Source organism: Pelodiscus sinensis, chromosome 2, assembly GCF_049634645.1.
Source record: "Pelodiscus sinensis isolate JC-2024 chromosome 2, ASM4963464v1, whole genome shotgun sequence".
Taxonomy (NCBI): domain Eukaryota; kingdom Metazoa; phylum Chordata; order Testudines; family Trionychidae; genus Pelodiscus; species Pelodiscus sinensis.
The window spans coordinates 205,023,961-205,041,550 of NC_134712.1; the positions used below are offsets into that span (position 1 = coordinate 205,023,961).

Sequence of the window (17,590 nt, forward strand, 5' to 3'; positions counted from 1 at the left end):
TTCCCTACCTGTATTGTTAAAGTGATTTAAAGATGGCCACATGAAGTGAGGTGCATGCTGATTGCACACAACATTGATTGTGAGAGCCACACACTCCCTTGCATCCCATCAAAGTGCTGCTATGGTTCATTTGATACACCCCACAAATTCTACATACACAAGTGCAATTAGCAAGACTAACTTATCCTGGGAGACCATGTTGGTTATAACAATCTTGTGGCCCACAAGAGAAAGGCCACCCAAGAAGCCCACTCACTAGTCTAGGTTGCCCATTGCTGCGCTATACATAACACTCTTCACAATGTTCTGCTATGATCTGGGCATTTTCCAGTCAGAAGATTGCCTCATTGGGGCCAAATTCTGCTTGCAAATTCACACACACACAAGTATTTCAGACTTACTTAGTCCCTTTGCTGTAACACCCTCTGGAAGTGAAGTTGCCTTGCGAGGTTTGGATGTAAAATATGGATTTGCTTTACTTAAGTCACTGTATGTTTTTTTTCTTTAGCAACTGTTGCCACAGAGAGCAATTTAGATTAAAGTGGTGTCCCTTCACAATACTTAGTTATTAGCCATTTGGAGACTGTGAAGGTAAATTGATATCCTTTTAAGAAACATTCAGATAATAACTTGTAACTTATTGCTTTTCTGCCACATAATAGAATTTGTCTGCAGAATAAATAGAAATATTTAACCTCAAAACCTTTTAATGTCAAAAGATGACAAAAATATGTACTGCATTACTCTGTATTCTATACACTATGTAGATACTGCCTGTAAAAAATTTGAATAACTAAATTATTTATTCAAACCAGATATAAAGAGAGATTGTTATGTTTCTGCAGGGAAATGTGTGTGACTCAATGGTACAAAATTTGACTATACACATCACAAAGGGCAAGTCAAGTATATATTATTATTGGTGTTATTGACTTGGTAGCAATATCACTAGCTGAAACCTGTTGTCACTTATCCAATACCAGCCTCTTTCAGTAATTCTTAATATGCTTTACATATTTTGGAATTTGGGGACTTGGACTTCACAGAAGGTCTTTCCCTGCCAATGAATGATCAGTATAATGAAATCTAATTACATTCAATCCCATTTTTCAACAGTCATTTATTTAGTAGCTATCTCTACTGAAGAGGAAATTACATGAAGTATCTTCCATGTGTACAATATGTTAAATATTTAACCTTAGGGATGTGAGAAATATTTCATAGAATTTTCAACTCCTACTTTTATGGATGTACCAATCATGGATCTATGATGTTTGGTTCAACTCAGTTTTGCACTCATAACAAGGATTCAACCACTTTGTTACACATGAAAAAGACAATATATACTCCTAAAAACTAGCTTTGGGAACAAAGCCAAGGTATCCTCAGGATGACGGGGACCCTGTAAGCTATTAGGGGTGACCATCTTCTCTGAGGGTCATTTGGTTTCACTTGTTCCCAGTGAGACCCACTGGCCATTTTGAAAGAGGATTAAGATGAGGACAGAAAACAGGACTATGTAGCACTTTAAAGACTAACAAGATGGTTTATTAGGTGATGAGCTTTCATGGGCCAGACCCACTTCCTCAGACCAAATAGTGGAAGAAAATTGTCACAACCATATATACCAAAGGATACAATTAAAGAAATGAACACATGAAAAGGACAAATCAAATTTCAGAACAGAAGGTTGATTCTCAGACACTTCATCAAAGAATCAATGCCCACAAAACAGATATTAGACAGGATCACAAAGAAAAAACAGTTTCTTGCCATTTCAACCAGAAAGGACATTGTCTCAACGACTTGATTACCTGCATCCTGCTTCAAAGACCTTTTAAGACTACACTTGAAAGAGAATCCTCTGAACTGTCATTCATGCTTAAATTCGACACTTTACACCTAAGCTTAAACAAAGACATCAATTATCTTACCCATTACAAAGATAACTTCCCCAATTATCACCTCTAATATCATTAGCTCACAGACATTTACCTTCCACCCCCCACTCCCCTTCTGTTCTGAAATTTGATTTGTCCTTTTCATATGTGTTCATTTTTTTAATTGTATCCTTTGGTATATATGGTTGTGACAATTTTCTTCCACTATTTGGTCTGAGGAAGTGGGTCTGGCCCATAAAAGCTCATCACCTAATAAACTAACTTGTTAGTCTTTAAAGTGCTACATAGTCCTATTTGTTGTTTCAGCTATACCAGACTAACACGGCTACATTTCTGTCACTATTCTAAAATGAGGACGTTTGTGGATTCGGTCTCCATTGAACACATCAGGAGATGACATACATTCTGAAAGAAAGTAGGTCTTCATAAGATTTTGGGTAGACATTAATTTTTCATTGGCTTCTGCTAAAATAAAAGCTTTCAGCTATGAAGAATAATGATAAAAATTACCGTTAATCCTCCATATGGTCTTTAGAAATCTACTTGTTGTATCAGACTTTCTGAACGCTCAAAGGATAGTTTGCACAGACTTTGAGTTACTCAATCAATTTTAATTGCATCCTATAGTGACATGATGAAATCAGGAAAAAATCAAATGTGTCTTCAAAATGTTTTTAATTTAAACTAGGACTATATACTAATATAATAACTGCATGGTTATAGGGTCATTACAGTTTAGGGTTTCCTTTTCAATTTCCATCTGGATTCCCTGGCTTTGTAATATTTTGGGGGAATATTTAAAACATCCTGTAATATTTTTACCCTTAAATTACTTATATATTCAGCCATAATTCCAATGTAATATAGTTTGTATCAGCGAATTATACTAGAAATAGGATATATACGGAGCCTATCTTTTAAGATAAAATGGCGTTTGCCCACCAGTCCATTAGAACAGATGGTGGGAAAACTGAAGGGAAGTATCAAGATTGTTAATTACAGCAGCACCATTAAACAATGATCAGATTAGTAACTTTCTTGAAGAAAGGGGACTGAAACACAGGGGAAGGCCTACAAATGTGAGTGGGTAATATAGGAGGACAGGAAGAGGGCCTATATCTAAACCTATGTCTACACTTAGCCTATGTCAGCAAAACTTGTGTCACTCAGGGGTGTGAATATTCCACCTCCCTGAACAATGTAGGTTATATATGACATAGAAATCATAGAATAATAGAACCGGAAGGAACCTCGAGTCCCCCAAATCCAGTCCCCTGCAATCATGGCAGGACCAAGCACCATATATTCTACCCCTGACAGGTGTTTGTATAACCTGCTCTTAAAAATCTCCAATGATGGAGAGACCAGAACCTTTCTAAGCAGTTTATTTGAGAACTTAATCACCTTGGCAATTAAGCAGTTTTTCCTAATGTTCAACCTAAATATTCCTTGCTGCATTTTAAGCCCATCGCTTTTTGTTCTTTCATCAGAGGTTAAGGAGAATTTTTTTCTCACCTCCCTTTTAGATCCTTGAAAGCTTTTATCATGTCCTCTTCTCTTCTCCAAACTAAACACACCCAGTTCTTTCAATCTTCCCTCATGGGTAATGTTTTCTAGGCTTTTAATCATTTTTGTTGCTCTTCTCTAGACCTTCTCCAAATCTTTTTTGAAATGTGGCACCCAGAACTGGATATAATACTCTAAGTTGAGGCCTAATCAGCACAAAGTATAGTGAAAGAATTCTCATGTATTGCTTACAGCACTTGTGCTAATACATCCTAGAATGTTTGCCTTTTTTTGCAACAGCACTACACTGTTGTCTTTTGTTTAGCTCGTGGTCCACCAGATACCTTTCTGCAGCACTCCTTCCTAAATAGTCATTTCCCATTTGTATGTGTTCAAATGATTGTTCCTTTTAAAGTGAAGTACTTTGTACTTGTCTTTATTGAATTTCATCCTGTTTACCTCAGACAATTTCTCCAGCTTGTCTGTATCATTTTGAATTATAATCCTATCCTCCAAAAGCACTTAGCATCACCTCCAGACTTGATAAGTGCACTTACCATTATCTAAATCATTGAAGAAGTTATAGAACAAAACTGATCCTGGAGGAACCCCACCCATTCTGTCCTTCCAGCCTGACTGTGAACCATTGATAACTACTCTCTGGGAATGGATAGCCAACCAGTTATGCACATGCCTGATAGTAGCCCCATATAGGTTGTATTTCCCTAATTTGTTAATAAGAAAGTGTTGCAGTGCAGTCCTCAGTTCTCTCTCCCAGGGGGTAGGGTCCCGTATCCCTGGGCTGAGTCCGCAACCCGCCCTGCACTACCTGTAAAACACTTGTAGTAAAGCCACTCACCTCGAGGCTGGATAGCCTAATGGCCAGAATCAATGCAGGGCCACTTTAAAGCAGGGCGGGTAGGCCAACTAAGCCTGAGTCAGTAAACTAAAGTCAAGGCTGGCCCTTTAAGGCAGCGGTAGATGGTCCACTGGCTAGAGTCAGTAAATTAAAGTTAATGGCTGGCTCTTTAAGGCAGATCAGGATAGCCGACTGAGCAAAGTCACGAGGGGGATGGGGCTGTGCCCCAGTAGAGAAACCTAGGGCCCACCCTACTCCACCAGGTCCCAGCCGAGGGCTCTGCGAGTGGCAGAACAGTCTACCACTCCCTCAGAGGGGAATCCAACTGAAATGTGCTAAGTATCTCTGGGTGGTAGAGGCTGCTCCTGTGCCCTCCCTCGGCTGCTTTCTACTAGATCTGACAAGTCGGCATCCCACAAAGCATCTGGATCCTCTTGCTCCTCGTGATTAGGTATCCCTGGGAATCTGCGGGGGTTGCATTCTAGCCTTCTCTATCAGCCAGCCAGTACAGACTGAGCCTCTCTCCGGGCTTTTATACCTGGGCTACAGTCTGAGCATGCCCAGCAGGACTGTGGGGGCAGGTCTCCTTCAACCTGGCTAAACCCTGCTTGTTCAGTGTGGGGATGGGACACCCTGTCACAGAAAGTCATGGAAGGCTGTCTCAAATGCCTTACTAAAGCGTAGATATACCACATTTACCATTTCCCCTTTATCCTCATCTCATAGCTTGTTATGCTGTCAAAGAAAACTATCAGGTTGGTTTGGCATGATTTGTTCTTTACAATTCCATGCTGACTATTACTTAGCACTTTATTATCTTTTTTTTTGTTGTTTTTTTTTGTTACTTACAAATAGATTCCTTAATTATATGCTCCAATGTCTTTCCTGGTACAAAAATTAAGCTGACTGGTAGTTCCCTGGGTTGTCCTATTTCTCTTTTTATAGATGGGTACTATATTTGCCTTTTTCCAGTCTTCAGGAATTTTTCCCATTTTCCCGTTCTTTTCAAAGATAATAGCCAAACGCTCAGATATCTCCTCAGTCAGCTGCTTGAATATTCTAGGATGCATTTAGTCAGGCCTTGGTGACCTAAATATCTGACTTGTTCTTTTCCTATTTTAGCTTCAGAGCCTTCCCCATTTTCAAGGGCATTTACTACATTAGGTGTCCAATCATCGCCAAACTTCTTATTGAAAACTGAAACAAAGAAGTCTGCCATTTTCCCATTTTCTGTCACTGTTTTTCCTTCTTTGTTGAGTAATAGGTCTATACTGTTCTTAGTCTTCCTCTTGCTTCTAATTTATTTGTAGAATGTTTTCCTGTTACTTTTGGGCTATGTCTACACTGGCGGGTTCTTGCGCAAGAACATCTTGTGCAAGAGTACTTGCACAAGAACACATCCACACTGCCCTGTGCTTTTGTGCAAGAGCATCCATGGCAGTGTGGACGCTCTCTTGCACAAGAAAGCTCTGATGGCCATTTTAGACATAGGGCTTTCTTGCGCAAGAAATGTATGCCGCGTGTCCGCACTACTCCTGCGCAAGAGCTCCAGCGCAAGAGGGCTTACGCCTGTTAGAAAAGAGCGTAGCTCTTGCACAAGAAGCCCTGTCTTTTGACGCCATACTGTAAATCTTCTTGCGCAAGAGCGGGCGGGCAGTGTGGACGCTCTGCAGAAGAACGGCTGTTCTTACACAAGAACCCGCCAGTGTAGACATAGCCTTTATGTCTCTAGCTAATTTGAGCTATTTTTGTGCCTAGGCCTAGCTTCCCATGTGACCTTACTTCTTACCTCCCTGAGTTTGCTACAGCCTTCTTGAAATCTATTGTTTTGATTTTGCTGTTCTGTCTCCTTCCATTTCTTAGAATCATAGACTCTGATTTCATGATCACTTTCATGGGAGAGCTTCTTCTGCTGACATAGTTTACACCGTTTGTAAAGGAGGGTTTTTTACACAAATCGGAGGAGATAGCGTATAATTCATGAAGGACATTTCAGTGTCAATTTTATCCAATGTAATGAAAAAGTCAGTCTTTCCTTTTTCAGAAAAGGCTTGTATACACTTACATTTTTATTTCTAAACACTCAAAATATGCTGTTTATACATGTATCAATTTTGTTACTGTTTTTGAACATTTATATTACAGTAGTACGTGAAGGCCACAACTAGGTTTAACTCATTGTGATAGGTGTTGTACAAAGTCATAGTAAGTGATAGTTCTGAATTCCCCAAAGCAAATCTCTCTTAATTATGCTTTCTGTGATTTTTGTGCATCTAGACTACTCTGTTACTAGCTCTGTTGATATGAACAAACTCATTGCTCAGGTTAGACTTTCATTTTGATCCAAAGATTACAGGTTACTGAATTACCATTTAAACTTCCTAGCCTTGTAGATCCATTTAGCCTTAATTAAAGAAGCATCCCAGAAAAATAATCAGCCTGTTTGCAACCAAACAAGGTGCATATCAGTCATGTGGTTGTTTATTAGCATAAAATATTATTTAATGGTGATTTTAATCACAGCAAGTTTATAGACAGACATATATTAAATGCATTAATCTTTCTATAAGGTTATTTTCAGTGTATAAGGTTATTCCTCTGAAAAGACTGCTTCAGATTGCTTTCCGGTAATGCTAATACCCATTAAAAAGATGAATATATATGTGTGTAAGTCAATCATAAGGTATAAAAGAGGTATAGCAACTTAAGCTTCTTTTCTTCATGGCAGGTCACTTTGAGAAATGTCCCCGTTCAATTAAAATATTTTTTTCCATTTCCTAGGAGCAGATACAAATGTGTTCTGTCCTATCTCTATCTCATCTCCACTGTCAGGATTTAAAACAAACCTGAGCAAGAAGTGACTGAGGATTGTTCAGCCATTTAAAATTTTAGTATAGGTTGGGAGGAGGAAGTGTCTCTTGAAGAGAACAGGGAGCTTCCATTCTGTTAGATGTGTACTTTGAAATTATTACCTCGGATGCAGAAGAACAAGTCATGTTCTTTGTTAAAGCCAGGATTAACTAGGAGTTACATTCATCAAATATTTATCAGTTACTTCATCTTTACTTACAAAATACCAAGGTAGCATAGGCATACACAGTGGGTGAATACCTAGCTGGGAAGAAAAGACCCAGCACCACCTCTTTCGCGACCACCCTGCCAAAGCCTCTATGGCAGAGGCCTGGTCCTTATCCCAAGTTACTTCTCGCAGCCCTTGAACATCTCCAATAACCTTAGTCTCATCTGTTGAAGTGGCACAGCCTCAACCTTCCTGACTTCCTAACGGCTGGAGACCTGAACAGCCGCACCACAGTCTGATCCTTCATGGCCAGTTGGAGGGCTAAGTAGCCGTGCCATGGCCCCAGTCTTCCCCAGTGGCCAGAGAGCAGATGGAGAGCTGGGTAGCGGGAGTGTGGGTAGTTTTGGGAAGGCAATGCTTTCCCTTTCCTACATTACCTACTGCCCGTGAGCATAGGTAGTGATTGAGCAAAAAATAAGGGCAAAAATCTTAAGGCACAAGAGAAATAAAAAGGGAAAACTTTGAAATTTTCAAGTTAGATGGATGATATTGTCCATGAAAAGACAGACACTGAGAAAAGACTTCATTGTGGGTAACTATTAAACAAGCCACGTGTGTTAAACAAGAAGTAGTGGGCATTGGATTTTTGGAATCATATTTCTAAAGCCTTTTAAAATGATATCCTAAAAGCACCATATAATAAATCTCCTAAATAGTTACAATAACTCTGGTAATAAAAGTTTTATATTCAGCATTATCTGTAGTAGGGTTGTTATAGGCCTGAAATAGAAAGGGGATCATAAGCCTTTTTTGTTATTATTTTAAGTTTTTGAGGATTAATTGATGTAGACAGTTAATACAGTTCATTTGTGAAGTCTTATGTTTAAAAGATAGATATAGAAAAGCTAAATGTTAAATCGGGGTAGAACAATACTTCACCCTAAAAAATTTCTTCACATTCCACGCAAGTATGAATGCCAGTCGTTTAAATTACACCAATGCTAATATGAAATATCCATTACAGACTAGCACGTGGCTCCTAGGTAACCTTTCCAAATGTACTGTTCAGCCTGTTTAACTGTTAAGTAATATAGTGATACGTATTAGTTTCCTTTCCTAATCAATGCATTTTCTTCTCTGTATCAATTTTCTCTCAGTGATTTCTGTATCAAGTCGATCAGGCATTTCTCAGACATTATTTGCCATTACCCACTATCAGACTACAAGGGCAGGCTATCAAAAGGGATGAACTGATGAAGTCAAATAAAAGTATTATTTGGGTTCTTACAAATGTGAATTTAATGGGAGGGACATCTTGATCTCTCTTAGTCTCATTCATTTGGAATCCTGGATAGAACTTCCACCACATAGAAAGAAATTAACTCTCTAATAGGTGACACCAAGCTGAAACGGTGATGTATTTCCGAATTATAGTAAGGGTTTTCCCAAAGCATTTTTAATCACAGTTAGTGATGTGGTATTCCCTTTTGTCTCCCCTTCAACTCCCTCCCCACACAATGCCATGATTTTTTCCTACTCCGTACAATACCAATTCACACACTTTTCTGATCTTCAGAAAACCTAATGATTCCATTCTCTGAGTCTCATAATTCACTAATTGTATACCCTTTTACCGCTGATGATTTTGGGGGGACTCAGTGCTAAGAGTCTCCTTGTTATCCCCTGCCTTCAGTGAAAGGAAGCCTCCCTGAAACCAGCAGCCTGTTAGCTAACAAAGTACCACCCTTGCGATGTGCTTGTTTGAAAGATAACATCCGCATTCATTGGACGCTGTCTCGCATTTCAGTTGTGAGTACTGTGGATGGAGTGGCCACCAGGCACCTGTGCTTTTTCCTGGAGGCCTCTTCTTTCGAAAAATCACTCTCTTCCACGTCCACACATACCTTTTTCTGAAAAAAGCTCTTTTGGAAAAGGCTTCTTTCTCGTAGAAAGATGTTTACCACTGTCGGAAAAACCCCTCCATTCTTTCAACTTTTAAAGAGTGCAATAGCAGTGTGGATGTAAGTGTAGTTTTTCCAGAAAAACAGTTGTTTTTCTGGAAAAACTCTGCAGTGTAGACGTACACTCACCGAAATAACAGGGCTGATATCACCAAGGCCATGATGTATACACCCATTTGTAGGATTCAACTGAGGATCAGCAGTTTGCTTAATACCTTAACACACAGAGAGAGATAGCAATAGTGAAACAAAAAAAAATATTATAAAAAATGCAAGAGCTAGTGAGTAAGGATAATGGAAACAAAAGGGTTCCATCTGAAACAAAAACATAACATACTTTTAAGACTAAACAGACTAACTACTTGTCTAAAGAAGTCTTATCTCAGTCAAAGCCTGTTTTTGTGAATATAAATGTACTTTCTGTTTACTTCCTAGAATAAAGGAGTGTCTTTTTGCCTTCTACTTATATCCCGAAAGTTTATTGTTTATACTCTGGGTGATAACCCCTGTGGCTTCATTTACTTGTGCGCTGCTATTGTGTTGATATCAGCCCCCGCTGACTTAGTCCATAGATGCTTAGCCACTGTGTTAGCTTATAGTACTTAATTTGCATGCAACATAGAGATTGATGAATAAACATCTTTTGTGACAGAAAATCAGTTTGTAATCTCTGCCTTGATACAGATTTTAAAATATGTTCCATATACTTATGTAACTCTTTAGATACTGTCCATCCAACCATTTCATAATGATATTAATGAGCAACATGACCCTAGATTTCATTAAAGACCTCACATAGTCTTTTGGTGATCCAGAATGTACATTTCAGAATCAGAATATTCTAGTAACTCCCTTGCCAGTTGTTATAGTGGAAGGTTGGGGTTAGAGCACCTCAATCCATTAATCCGTCCATCTCCACCTCTCTCAGTATCCGCAATGTACCAAACTTGCCCAGTTTGTTCACGGAAGCTACTCTTGATGGCTTGCCTACCTGATAGCCTTCCTCAGCAGCAGAAGCTGTTGGAGACAGGCAAATTGGCCTGTGGTCCCTGGCTCCAGAATAATTGGATGGGATGGAGGGATGCTCCTACTTTGTGGTAGATGGATAATTAATGGTCAAATGAGTCTCCTGTGGTTCTGCAATTTGTTGAGTCTCCTCTGCCTGCTGGTGCTCCTCTCCAAGTTGGTTTCTCCCTGGATTGTGTGGGGAATGGGTCTGCAGGCTTCCTCCCAATCCTGTTCAAATTCTGTACTTAGATTGGGCAGGCAGTTGTAGGTGAAACAGAACTTCTTATACAGACAACAGTAGCTGGGCCTTGCTTGTCCTCCTTTTGATACATCAGAGTGACTGGTGGGGCAGAGGAGAGAGTGCTTGGGTTACAGAAATTGCTATTTTGTTATTTGTTGGTGCACTTGTCATGTGTTCCAGCTGCATTTTTCTTGAAATAGCTAACAAGCCTGTGTTTGCTAGCGAACTCCACTTGCAGCTCAGCAACTGGATGAATGAACAGCAGTTTGTTCTTTCCCAACCTTCGAGGAGGCTGGAAACATTAACAAGTACAGCCTGCTACAGAACTGTGGGAGGGATTTTGAAATAATGACCCCCTAACCCAAATTTAATCCTTTACTGTCCACAATGATCATGTGGAAACAGCCTCAGGAATTTAGGAAGATTTGAAACACACCCCTGAAAGTATTCGACTCCATTTACTTTAAAAGATCTATGGGCCAGAAACTTCTCTGGTAGGGTGAAACTCAGATTATTCAGGATAAAGAGGATGTTATCTGGTCATTCTTAACTGCTAGTTTTATTAGAGCATGGATCTAAAATTCACTCCTACCTCCAGATTCCTGCTTCTGGTTCATCATGGGCTTTGTAATTATTTTCCATTTGTTTAGACCAGTTTATGCAAAGCTCACTTCCACAAACAAATGGGCTCAACATATTTTTGAATGAAAGCTGAATTTCTTCTGCATGGGAGCAAAGGACTGCTTGTTAACAAGGGGCTCGTGTGCCTCTTCCAATGCCTTAGTGACATAAAATCCTATGTAAATAGTCAGGCCTAGGTGGGGTTTAGAGTATTACAGAATAAGGTGCCAATCAGTGGCTTTTGGAGTCACCCGATTAACACAGAATTATAGAACACAGATCTGGAAAGGACCTTGAGAGGCCCAGTCCTCTGCCCTCACTGCATGACCAAGCACCATCTAGATCATCCCTGATAGATGTCTATTTAACCTGGTCTTAAATATCTCCGGTAATGAAGAATCCACAATCTCCCCAGGCAATTTATTCCATTGTTTAACCACCCTGACAGTTAAGAGATTTTTCCTAATTCCCAACCTAAAATTCCCTTGCTGCAATTTAAGCCAACTGCTTCTTGTCCTATCATCAGAAACTAAGGAGAACAGTTTTTCTCCCTTCTCTTTCTAACACTCTTTTAGGTACTTGAAAATTGCTTTCATGTCCCCTCTCAGTTTTCTCTTTTCTAAACAAAGCAAGCCCAATTCTTTCAGTCTTCCCTCTTAAGTTGTAGACTGGACATAATGACCACTCAATCAATTGAAGAACAGTTCCCCTGCTCCAAAGCCCATATGTGTGGGGTACTAGTGATCAGTTTGGTTTATGTTCTTTATAAATGAAATTGTACGCTTTCAACAATTTTTTTATTAAATTTGTGTGGCATGCATCCACCTTGTGCTATGTTCATAAAAATTGATTTTTATGCATTGTCCTTTTTAACCTCTTGTCTTAGCTCACTAAGGCTATGTCTAGACTGCAGAACTTTTCTGGGAATCCAGAGAAGCTCTGCCACGTCCAGGGAACACGTCTGCTTTTTCTGAACAGTTTCCAAAAAAACAGCTGCGTTCTTTCAGCATCCCTGTAATCCTCTCACTGAGAGGAATAAGGGATGTTCTGGAAGAGGAGGTTTTCATGAAATTTGGCCCTGTATAGATGGGCCAAATTTCAGAGAAGCCTCTTCCGAAAAATTTTTTTGGAAAAAATACGCAAATTGCGCTTCGCAATTTGCATATCTTTTTCCGATAATAATCTGCAGTCTAGATGTAGCCTAAGGTGCTTGATCTATTTTGGTGTCAGAAAATGTTCAGGCAGGGGAAAATTTCAATCAAATTAACCTTCCATGGAAAAATAACTGTCTGTCATCTGAAATGGGCATTGATCCCTAATTTGTTTATGCCTTGTATGGTTATGCATTAGTAAGCACATTAGCCTTTTCATTTCATTCATTTGACAGTCCTTGATTAGTGTTTTCTTGTTTCTGTGGAATAAGCTACTACTTCCTTATTCCTTTTGTCTTGGGTCTTTCTTTTACTTTTGCCTTAACATAGATGAAAGTTAACAATTTAAGCACAACAGTGGTCCTTTGTTTACCTTGGTTTATTCTTTTTCTAAATTATATTTTCACTCATTGGAGTGTCTAACAAAGACTATGCTTTCTAAAGCTCATAGAGTTATTATTGATCTACTGGCTATCTTTACTTGGGAGATTGGCAGCTCAACTTTTACTACCAGCATCACTTTGAGTATAAAGTATTTTGTTACCAGGATTACCTATGATAGTGAATATTTTCCATGTAAAATTACTTTTAATCTTTCTTATAAATATGGTAATATGTGACTAATATGCATAAGAACATAAGAACAGCCATACTGGGTCAGACCAACGGTTCGTCCAGCCCAGTATCCTGTCTGCTGACAGTGGCCAATACCAGATATCCCAGAGAGAGAGAACACAACAGGTAATCCTCACATGATCCATCCCTCCCACAATGACTCCAAGAGCTCTCTCTTGAGCAGTTGTTGCTAAATTAGTCCCCATATATTGTATGTAAGCAGAGGAGACTGACAGGACAATGAGTTTGGGAATACTCTGTGTTCCTTCTTACATGCGTGCCTGCGCAGGTCTCCACCAAGAATTTGAGGCCCACCCACCTCCTAAGCAGTGCCACATAGTGGCTGCTCAGCTGCTTTGACCGGGCTGCATTGTGGACTGCCACCCCATCAAAGAACTAACAGGGCAGCCACCATATTGCCTGGGCCTTAGTTTCAGCCCTTCCCCAGGCTGGATCTGAGGGTTGGATCATGTGCAACTGCTCCTCCGGGCGCCCTAGAGCTGGAGCCACATGTGCAGCCACATGGTGGGCGGCAGCTGCTCTGGCAGCCCCAGCCAGGGCCAGAGTTGGAGCTGTGTCATGGGCGACTGCTCCTCCGACTGCCCCGGCTGGGGCGAGAGCTGGAGCCACTTGTCAACAGCAAGTACTCCAGCCCTGGTGAGCAGCCGTTGGCCAGCAGGAAAGCCCCCACTGCCCCAGGCTGCTCCCAGGAAGCAACTGCCCGCCATGCCACATGGCCCCTGTTGCTTCAGGTTGGCCACGGGGAGCAGGTGATGGACAGCCTGCGTGGCCCCACCTGCTCTGAGCTGGCCCTGGACCAGAGCAATGCTAGGTAAATCTTCTAGTTAATAAATACATTCATTCATCAGTATGGATTGCATGAATTAGGGCTTAGCTCCGTTTTGAAATAGCCACAGTTCAGCAGTTGTTGGATGTCAGTTGATGCATCTGCACCAGTGCTGACTCCTTAGGCTAAATAATAGCACATACAGGAATTTATTCTAATTAAGATGACACTTGGCCTTTTTTCCATTGGGATAATTCCAGATTAGCTCCCCCAGTGAAAATCTCAATTTCCAATAGTCTACACTTGGGAGAAAGCACAGATGCAGGTAATGTATAAGTTCACTTTTCCTCAGTGTTACCTCAGGGTATGTCGATACAGTAGTGTTATTTCAGAATAACAAAATGCATGTCTACACAGCAAGCCATTATTTCAAAATAATGTCAAGGTGGGGGACTTCTTACTCCAATTCCTGTAACCCTCATTTCACAAAGAGTAAGGGAAGTCAAAGGAAGAGTGTTCTACCTTCGACTTCTTGCTGTGTAGACAGCTCCAAAAGCCGAATTAAGCAATGCTACACAATTGACGTAGCTGAAGTTACATATCTTAATTCAACTTTTGCCCTGCTGTTTCAGTGTGCCCTCAGTGAGCTGAGAATTTGGATGACCACCCAGGAGAGAGTCAAATGCCACCCAGCTAATTAGCACAGCTCCCAAAGCCAGCAGCATGTGTTTCTACTGATGGTGCACATCTGCACACACCTCAGTGCACATAGTGTGCAGATGTGTTATTTGACCTTTCCTGCTTGGTTCCTTGAACAACCCCTTTTGAGCTACCTGGCTAGTAAATAACCCATCATAATCAAACACACAGAAGCCTGTACAAATGTCCAGGCTGTGTATAGGTGTTAACCTACTGGGTCTTCTACTCTACTACACCAGAGAAAGAAATGTCATAGATGTATTCTGTCGCCTAGCAAATATAATGTTGTTGATAGTAAATCTTCACTGAAGACAAATGCTTGTCTGCTGCACAAGCATTAAAAGATACTTTCAACAAAAATAATCATCACATTCCATTCGTATAAAAAGATGTAACATACTGTAAAAGGTAAATGATCTGAAGACAACAGCTACTTGGTGGAATACCATATATCTGAGCTTTCAACATTATCAGGGTACTGTTCTTGTATAGAATATCTTGCAGTTTATGTGCCTTGGTTATAATTTCAGTTTTATATTTTGTATTTTTACCCATGATGGTAGATTTACACTTTTCTTTTTTTTTCTGTTAGGATGCTTCAATTGCCCACAGATTCCACATCATGCGAGAAAAGCATCCAGAGAAGTTCAACAGTAGGTAAGAGCACAAATAACATTTGCATATAAATCAGTTGTTTTCAAATGGTTAAGATGCATGTTCCATGAGGAGATAAATTCTACATTTTCCTTTAAAATATTGAACATTACTACAAGACAGAATGTCACTGAATCTTATTTTAAATATCTGGTTTCAGATTATTCTGATTAAAATCAGTTTTATCTGGTGGCATCTCAGCTGAAGTGAGCAGCATTATAAATAAACTGTTCTCATGTGCAAAATGATTGACTCTTAAGATTAGCATGATAGAGATGATGCACTGTGGTATCTGAGGATCCCTGAGTTGACACTTTGCCATTAGGAACTGCAGAGCACTTATTAGACAGCTGCAGCTGGGGATCCTTATCTTTCATTCCTGCATACACACTGCTATGTTGACAGGGGGCCCTTCCATATATACTCTGTGAGGAAGGGCAACTGAATGTTGGTTTATAAATATATACTACTTATCATTAAGAAGCTTGGGAAATGTCTAAAATGTGCAAACTGAAACTTTGCCCACATCCATGTGTTCCTCTTTTAGTTTGATATGGACTGTTGTTCCAAAACTTTCCTGGAAATGTACAATGCGTTGTTATATATTGTAAATACGTCTTTACTCAATAGATGGCTTACCGAGTTGATAAAACCCATAACACAATGCTTGTTTGCGTCTCATATTTGAGTTATTTAACAGATCAACAATGATGGGGAACTGCAGCATTTCAGAAGTCTTAAGTAACATATAAAGGCATAAAAGAGGAAAAGAAATCAGTAGAATGTATAGGAATACATACTGCACATATTAGTTTATATATGTACGAGAAGATTTACCTAGCCTCAGTTGGGTCCTTAACTCAATTAAGTTTTGTTTCTTGGAAAAGAAAAGAAAATGTATGTACTTTATCTGAATCTTTTGCTCTGGGGCTAGACTGGGGATGAGAGGTTCAGTATGCAGGATGCCTTAGGGAGAGAGAGGACTACCCCAGCCCCCTCTCACCACAGCAGCTTGGGGCCAGGTGAGAAGCACCTCTTCATGGCCACTGCAGCAGGCATAGCTGAGGGAGGGGTGCATGTCCAGTGGCTGGGGCAGGTCCAAGTTCGTCTGCCCCATGCACACTCCCTAGCCAAATTGAAGAATGAAGCAAACTGCACTTTCTCCTTGCTCCCTGACTAAGGGGAACAGCCAGCAATTTTCCCATGTGAATGAGGGAAGAGGGATGGAGTTGCAGCACCCCCAACATACACGCTTCCTAAAGGACACCTGGAGGTGGGAAGATTGGGGCTGGGGCTGTCCCAGATGGGACATCTACAGCCAGCCCCTTTCACCTGCCTGGTGATGCAGTTTGCTTTCTGTATGGTTTTATGCATCCCTGTCTGGGGGAGCTTAAGTCCCCCCAGCCCCTCACAATGAAGTCCTTGATAAGAGGAAGCTGCATACCAAATGTGGTGGTCCTAGTTCTTACCATTTTAAGAGGAGTTCTTGGACAAATGGGTGAATGGACAAATAGACTTCCTCACTCGCAGTGGATGAATATATTATCTCTCTGGGCCAAATAGTGGCATTTACCCACTTACCTGTATAGCGAGCTATGTGGAGCTGCTATACTTCCCTGGGAGACCCTGAAGCAATTATATCTTAAGTAAGCAAGTAATGGATAATAGGTACAGAGACTGCTATTTGTATAGCAGCATAATAGATCTGTTCTCCCTAGTGTTGCTGTTGTACTGTGTAGATCAGAACAGAATGGTATGAGTGGGGCCATTAACCACTGCAGTGTTCTTGCTCAACCACAGGAACAGCAGTTGTCAGTCACAAGCCATACAATGGGAGGCTTTTTACACACTGTGCCCCTCAACATCTGCGAGGAGATCTCATGATCTAGTGTTTGATTTATTATAATAAATTCTGCTATAGACACCCAGGTTAAAACTGCTCCTCTTCAGAAAACACAGATATTTTTTAATTCCCAAGAATTATATTATGAAAAGGACACACAGTGGTTCATAAAGACTTATTGCTGGAGTTATTGGACACTTATCTAATGCCAATATTCTAGTTTCTGCAGGTGAAGCTGGTTTATTAGTGTCCATTCTGAATATTTTCAGCAGTTGGAAATTTTAATTTATAAAAAGTCCATCTAATAATATGAGTTTCAGATCAGATTTCATGTCACAATAAATCATATGCCATTAATAATATCTCTTAGCAGGCTCACCTTGAAATTCATCTATATTTAAAAGATTCTGATGTTTCTAACATTATCTTAAGGAAATTAATTACAAAAATATATAGTTCCAATCTCTATACCTCTTGTTGCTGAGATACTGAAAGAACTTATATTTCCAAGGTTTAAAAGAGCCCTTATTCAGATAGATTTGTTTTTGACAAATATTATATAATCTAAGATATAACTGTTAAAGTTATAATTTGCTAGCATGTTTATAATAACAGAAGTTCTAATGACAATCTGGTCATTTTTAGATAGCCTGAGCTCTAATTATCATATTTTAAATGTAAGAGAGTTTCCTGAAGAATTTTGCTATAGGCTTATCATTTTTAAA

The 17,590-nt window shown here is 39.9% G+C and overlaps 1 protein-coding gene across 2 annotated transcripts in view; it reads left to right on the forward strand.

Annotated features, from left to right (window-relative positions):
* Positions 1–17,590, forward strand: part of DGKB (diacylglycerol kinase beta) — a 488,560-nt gene that overhangs the window by 287,995 nt on the left and 182,975 nt on the right. For both annotated transcript variants that reach the window (XM_075922293.1, XM_075922292.1), the window contains exon 20: positions 14,961–15,025. In XM_075922293.1, the coding sequence (XP_075778408.1) occupies positions 14,961–15,025 (65 nt within the window). The remainder of the gene's footprint in view (positions 1–14,960; positions 15,026–17,590) is intronic.